We start from the raw sequence: 7,773 nt of genomic DNA on the forward strand, positions 1-7,773 counted from the left end.
CACCCCAACAATTGAGAGAGAAGATTAATAAAACATAGAGAGAAACAACATTGATGACACCAGGGTGCAATGAGAAAGAGAGGTGGAAGTGATTTAGGCATTGAACAGAAGCTCCCTGCAGCCTAGGGGATGCCCATGGGAGAACAGGCTGTCCCCCTACAGCCCATGGGCACCATGCAGAGCAGATCTCCACTTGCAGATGTGGGAATTGAATGTTGTTTCTGCATTAGATGTTAAAAAAGGCAATTGGTTTGAAGAAGTAAACATAATGTATTTGTATTCTGTAACTTATCCTTAGAAATAATTGACCTATGAAATAGAAATACTGTATATGTTAGCAGCATGTTTTAGAAACATTTTTACTGAATAATGTGGTTAATTCTTTCTTGCAAGACTGTAATAGTTGTTAAATGTTCCAAACAACGTGGGTATAGTGTTAGGGATTAGAAAGCATATTGTAGGGTTGATAAGATATTCCCAGCCAAATAAAAACAGATTTAATAAACATCAAAAAGCTAGGGCCTCTACACAAGGCTGGACTTGTGAGAAGGTTGTTATGTAACAGGCAGGCATCAAGATACTCCCCTCTGTCCTCCTTCCAAGCTTATCTCTATGCAAGGGAGGACAAGGAGATATTCAGAAACAATGACCAAGTGCAGAGTGAGGGTCAGAAGTTAGATTAATTAATTAGAAGTTTATGCTTAACCAGCAAAGATTTATGTTTGTTCAGTGTTTGTATGTTTAGTAAAACGTCGGGAAAATTGTGAACCTAAAGCACTCAGCCAATGAGGAACCAGGGGAGAAAGAAATAAGCATCAGGAAATAGGGCATAAAAGATATAACACTGTTTTCTATGTGCTCTCCTGCTTGCAGGAGGCCCGCCATTGCAATTGCGAATAAAATCTGCTTTATCAGACATACCATCCTGATAAATTATTTGGATGTTTCCAGTACAGCCATGAAGAAGTTCATGGTGTAGCAATGGATGAGGCCTGAAGGGGGCACAGCCCACTACCTGAAGGAGTCCCCACAGGAGCTGCAGCCTGTGGAAAGTAGCCTATGGTAGGGCAGGAGGGTTGAGGGAGCTGACATTGGTGGGGACCCATGCTGGAGCAACGTGTTCCTGAAAGGTGAACTCTATGATACAGACCTGTGTTGGAGCAGTGCATGTTGAGCTGCAGCCTGTGGGAAGCCCATGCAGGATCAGTATGGGAAGGATAATATCCCATAGGAAAGACCCAATGCTGGAGTAGAGACAGAAAGCTACTGTGAAGGAGAGGCAGAGACTGAGTGTTATGGGCTGATCACAGCCCAATTTCCCATTCTCCTGAGCTGCTGAGGGTGGTGGTAGGGGGTGGGTAGCTTGCCTGTAGTTTTCACTGCTTTAATCTGTTATCAGTAGGCAATAAATTGCATTAATCTCCCTACACTAAGTTTGTTTTCCCAGTGACAATAATTGGTGAGTGATTTCCTCATCCTTATCTCAACCTGAGAACCTTTTTTTCAATGCATTCTCTCACCCTTTTTTTCTGAGGAGGAGAAGTGAGAGGGAGGCATGGTAGTGCTGATCTACCTACTACTGTTAAACCACTACAGTGAATAGGTATTTTTAAGGCCTTACTGTGAAGAGGATTTGATGCCAATTCCTGTTTTCTGTGGTATATGTACTCATCTGATATATACATAAAAAAAACATTAGAAAATAGCTGTCTTTCAAAGCAAAACAGTGAGATTCATCCATATTATTATTCCATGAAACAGTTTTACATGCTGTTTACATTGTCATCTTACACTACCAATTTGAGCCTTTCAGACTGTTTTGCCAAGGTTCACTTGCTGTTTCACTGAACACATACTTTGAATTACAGTACTAAAAATCCTAAGCGAAACCATTTGATATTATATACAGTATATATTTTTTGAGTGCTGCTCCAAAAGTAATGACTTCTATTTTATTATTTTGTCCCATGTTGCTAGAGGCAGATGTTGGTGGTATGTCAGTAGAGGTTGAGATTTTCTGCCAGTATCCGCTTATATTTTGTTGCCATGCATCAGATGGCAACGGGGGTGGCAGTCTGACAGAATGGTTTCTGACATGGAAGTGTGTATGAAGCGAAAGTGTGGAACTGAATTATCCCACGTGGAACAAATAGCACCTGCTGACATTCACTGACTTTTGTTCAACATTTCGCAGAATCAGGATCACAGAATTGTAGGGGCTGGAAGAGACCTCCAGAGATCACTGAGTTCAACACCTCTGCTAATGCACACTCCTTAGACCAGGTTGCACAGGTAGAAGTCCAGGCAGGTCTTGAATACCTCCAGAGAAGGAGACTCCACAGTCCCCCTAGGCATCCTGTTCCAGTGCTCCATCACCCTCACTGTGAAGAAGTTCTTATGCACGTTTGTGCGGAACTTCCTACGCTTCAGTTTGTGGCCATTTCCCCTTGTCTTATTGTCACACACTGCTGAAGTCTGCCCTCAAGAAGCCATATTCTTATGGAGATCAAGCAGTGGATGTGAGCACAGTGAGATTATGGATGGTGTGTTTCTGCAGTGGCAACAGTGACAGTAGGTCACCTTCATTGGTGCATATTTTTTGTGAGCACAGCATGCATCTCTTATTTATCACTAGCAAAAGTACATAGGTAATGGTGATGACTATATTGAAAAACTGTTTTGTAGCTAAGAATTTGTTCCATTTGTGTTATTGTGCTGTTTGTATCTGTTGTAGTTCCCATGGAAATAAATAGAGGGCATTACTTTCAGAGCAATATTTGTGTATATGGCCCAAGACTCAGTGTGGCTAGGCAAGCCAAAAGATTGGACATCCACACTAAAAGGGTTAAAAGATCATTAATAGGCTACATTTATTTTCATATATTCTCACCTGCACATTGAAATTAATAGTTTTGACACAACATTAATTTTAAATTGAGGGTAAGCTGGAATGTTTATTAATGCATGATTCAAAGGAAAGAAAGTAGCTGAAGTATCCAACATTTCTTCTGCATCACTTACTTTATATTTTAGCAGTAACTCATAACTAGTGATTTCTACTGGAGGCTTGAAAACAGAAATGTTTCTTTTGAACTTCACTAAAGTCCAGGAAGAAAAAGCAGTGGCACATGTTCTTTATTTTGTATTTTTTACAAAGTTTTTTCAGCATTTTTTGGAATATTAGAATATTTTAAAAAATATACTAAGTTTTGCCTTTAAAGAACACAGTTTAGAATTAATATTCTGTAAATATATACTAGTAATATGTGGAAAAATCAAAGTAAGCTCATCATGTTTATTAAATATGCTGAAGTACTTCAGTCAATATTTTACAGGCTGGTTTGCCCCGATTCTGTGACAAAAGGGCAGGGGGGACCCACAGATACATTGCCTCAGGAAAGGGGAAAGTGAGAAAAGCGGAAAGGGTAGGGAGATGGGCCGAAAAACAAAACAGCAGCAACAATCTGAGGAGGAAAGGTAACTTACTAAATATATTCTCAGAATGCAAGATAACACAGTATAGTTCATTATAATTAGAATTGAAACTAACAAATAAAATGAGAGAGAATGTCAAAAAAAAAAAAAAAAAAAAAAAACCAAAAAACCAAAAACCCGAAAGCCGTACTCAAATGCTGAAGGCAAGACATAGAATCAGAGAATTGTAGAATCAAAAGGTTGGAAAGGACCTACAAGATCATCTAGTCCAACAGTCCTCCCATTATCATTGCTATCACAGGCCACTAAAACATATCTCGTAGCTCCTCATCCAGATGCCTCTCGAACACTGCCAGGGATGGTGACTCCACCACCTCTCTGGGCAGGCCATTCCAGTGCCTTACCACTCTCTGAGATAAAAAGTTTTTCTTTATGTCTAATCTAAACCTCCTCTGGTATAACTTGTGGCCAATTCCTCGGGTCCTGTTTGTTGCCTGGGAGAAGAGGCCAAACCCCTACTCATCACATCCTTCCTTCAGAAAGTTGTAGAGTGCAATTAAGTTGCCTCTGAGCCTCCTCTTCTCCACACTAAACAATCCCATCTCCTTCAGCCACTCCTCATAATACTTGTGTCATGGTTTTGTATTTCTTTTTTTTGTTTACAGTATTCCACATCATAACATCATGTAGTGCACTGGGAGTTAAAGTGTCAGTGCTCCAATTCCAGGTACCTATCCCTATACATCATGGAAATCATGAGATCTGGCCCTTCCGGGTGGGGTGGTCTCTCTTTCTGCCTTGCAATGGTTGCTGGAGGGTGCTTTCCTAGCCCTACAAAGCTTTTCAGGTTTGACTCAGTTTGACTCAGGAACTCTCTCTCCTATATTTTATTTGATTTATTAGTCTCAATTTCAATTAGATTGTATTATACCGTGTTATATTGCATTCTGATATCATAGTTAGTAAAATAAGTTTTCCTCCAAAGATCGTTGACACTGTTCTTTTTTTTTTTTCCTTCCTTGAACCCAGCTCCCATCTCTCTATCCCTTTTCCCTTTCCCTCCCATTTTGTGGGGTCGGAGGGGCCCAAGGGCCTACTGCCACCCTGTCATGGGCATAGATTGATGTAATTAACTTCGTGACAGTTTTTGGTGGAGGATTTGGGCAGAAGATGCTTTTTAGCCTTTAAAATGAATCTCCCTCTCTGCTCTAGGAGAGCTTCTTCAGGGAACATTATCAGTATTTCAGGTTTCCGTGTTGGAAAGCTTGACTTTGAAAGCCCAGGTATACTGCCAGAATTCTGGGATATTTGTAAACTTTGAGCAATACTTAGCCTGGGCAGTGCTTTTTCCTTCTTTTTTTCCCTTTGTCAGCTTACATTCATTAACATCCTTTAGCAGCTACCAGCAATGAACCCACTCTTGATCGTGGGGGCGCTGTGTAAGGGATTAAAAGCCATGATATTACTCGTGACTTACTGGCCAATTATCAATATCATAATTACTTGTTGTGGTATTGTGCTCGTGTATAACCAAATAAGGGCACTGATGGAGACACCTGCATGGTACTTACATGCAGTGTAGTATGATTGGAATTTTGACACTCACATCCCAAATGAAATAGCTAATTTTACAAACAACACGATGTTCAGACCAGTTTCCAAGCTTTCTTCTCAGTTTGTCACGTTTTTCAAATGCCGAATTAATGCTCCTTTTTGTGGGCACACTCCTGTGTGTGTTATCAGCCTCCCTGAATATATTCCTATGCATTCATGGTATGTGGAAGGAGTCTCCTCCAAAACCAGAGAATGCTGATTGGCAGGGAATATGGAGAGGTTTAGGAAAATTCTTAGAAGCATGGGGACCCACAATGTCATGGGATTTCACTCTTGAATACCTGTGGGATTCCAAGAAAATAAGCCAGTATTTGAGTCAGGGATGATGCAGCTTACATAGATCTAAGGAGGTACAACTTATTTGGGGTTTGGCTTGTGCTTACCGCACCTTAAATAATACTATTCTGGAGAGAGAGAGTTTCCGAGCTGAGGTTCAAGCCAAAGGGGAAATTCTCCAAGTCAAATCTGATCAATCACAGGAGACACCAATAACAATGTCAGCTGCCCCTGAGGAAGGCAAGAAATGGAAATGTGAGTCTCGTGTCTAGGACGGAAAAAAGAAGAAATAGAGGAGGAAGTAGAGGAAGATCCATGCGAGCGGCACTTGTCAGAACCACTATCATCAGGGAAGGCAAAAGAAAAAACTAAGAGACATGCAGAAGAAAGTGATGGAAAAGAAGTCTCTATTACTAGCTGTTGGCCTCTGAAGATGACTGAAATCCAAGGCTCAAGAAAGGAGATTACACGTTGCCTGAATGAAACTCACATTTCCTGGTTGCTTTGCTGTTGGGACAGCAGGGCCAGTAGCTTGTCTCTAGATGGTAACGAAGCTCGCCAACTAGGAGGCATTGCCAGAGATTCAGCTACTGACAGAGGGATTAGTCGATGTTTGGATGGGGCTGCCGCTCTCTGGGAACAAGTGTTAATAGCCATGAAGGAAAAGTATCCCTTCAAAGATGGCTTGAAGCCTGTGATGAAAAAGTGGGATACAGTTGAAAAGGGTATCCAATATTTGAGGGAAATAGCCATGGTGAAAATGTTGTATGACCCTAACTTTGTTCCTAACCACCCATGCCAAGACCAGGACTCTGAGAGAGTGAGGATGACACCTTATATAAGGCGGAAACTCACAACAGCAGCACCAGAAAGATACACTGATACACTAAGAGCAATGTTTGACAGATACGAGGACCAACAGAGAACACCCTTAGTTTCTGAATTGATTCTTATGCTCCAAAACTATGAACAACAGCTACCCCCAACTCACGCTTTCATTTCTGCCATCTCAGAAATAACGGACCAAATGAATGAAATGCAAGAGCAAGTGTCTCTACTGATTAATTGTGACAAACCTGTAGCAGTATCAGAAACGCTTGATGAAGATCAGGATAATCAAGAGTCCAATGAAGGAGCTGATCAAACTAGTGCGAATCCAACTAATAAAAGATGATGAACCCTCCTTTTCACGTGTGCCATCAAAAATCTCAGCTGTTAAAGACAAATGCTTTCTGGCTCCAGTAAGGAATACTACATCGCGAATTGCCTTGTGGCGTTACCTACGTGACCATGGAGAAGACGTGAGGAAGTGGCACGACAAAGCTACTTCTGTACTACAAGCACGGGTGGGAGAATTACAAAGCAGATCAATCATCAGTACAGTTGCTCCAGTTACCGCAAGTAAGGAATAGAGGGGCCCTGCCCTTAGTCAGGGGGGAAAAGGGATAATAGAGTATATTGGACTGTGTGGATTCGATGGCCTGGCACATCAGAACCACTGAAATATAAGGCCTTGGTGGACACTCGTGCACAGTGCAATCTGATGCCCTCGAGTCATGAAGGGACAGAATCAATCCAAATTTCTGGAGTGACCAGGGGCTCTCGAGAATTGATTGCGTTGGAGGCTGAGATAAGCCTCACTGATAAGGACTGGCAAAAGCATCCTACTGTGACTGGCCCAGGGGTTCCATGTATACTAGGTATCGATTACCTCAGAAGGGGGCATTTCAAGGATCCCAAAGGTTATCAGTGGGCCTTTGGAATAGCTGTTCCAAAGCTGTTTGGAATAGTAGACACAGAAGGTGTTAAACAGCTGTCAGTTTTTCCTGGCCACTCAGAAGATCCATCTGTTGTAGGGTTGCTGCGAGTGAAAGAGCAACAGTTACCAATTGCCACAAAAACAGTTCACAGACAACAGTACTGCACAAATAGGGACTCCTTGTTCCCCATGCATAAGTTGACTCATCAACTAAAGAGATCAGCAAAACTCACTCACCTTCTAACAGCCTCTTATGGCCAGTGCATAAAGTCAGTGGAGAATGGAAGCAGACAGTGGACTACCGTGGCCTGAATGAATTCACATCCCCACTGAGTGCTGCTGTGCCAGACATGTTAGAACTCCAGTATAAACTGGAGTCAAAAGCAGCCAAATGGTATGCCACCACTGACATTGCTAATGCCTTCTTTTCCATTCCTTTGGCCAAAGAATGTAGGCTACAATTTGCTTTCACATGGAGGGGCATTCAGTATACTTGGAACCGTTTGCCCCAGGGGTGGAAACACAGCCCAACCATTTGCCATGCGTTGATCCAAACTGTATTGGAACAGGGCAGTGCTCCTGAGCACCTGCAGTACATTGATGATATCATTGTGTGGGGTGATACAGCAGAAGTCTTCAGGAAAGGAGAGCGAATAATCCAAATTCTTCTGTGTGCTGGTTTTGCTATT

The 7,773-nt window shown here is 42.0% G+C and overlaps 1 protein-coding gene across 1 annotated transcript in view; it reads left to right on the forward strand.

The window, feature by feature from the left end:
* The first annotated feature begins 985 nt into the window (after positions 1 to 985).
* Positions 986 to 7,773, forward strand: part of LOC122177400 — a 32,484-nt gene continuing 25,696 nt past the window's right edge. Inside the window, 3 exon segments of the mRNA XM_042866774.1 lie at positions 986 to 1,062; positions 4,648 to 4,718; positions 5,598 to 6,409. Of these exon segments, the coding sequence (XP_042722708.1) occupies positions 986 to 1,062; positions 4,648 to 4,718; positions 5,598 to 6,409 (960 nt within the window).

Source organism: Lagopus leucura, unplaced genomic scaffold (assembly GCF_019238085.1).
Source record: "Lagopus leucura isolate 7727_CA_CO unplaced genomic scaffold, USGS_WTPT01 Super-Scaffold_100001, whole genome shotgun sequence".
NCBI lineage: Eukaryota > Metazoa > Chordata > Aves > Galliformes > Phasianidae > Lagopus > Lagopus leucura.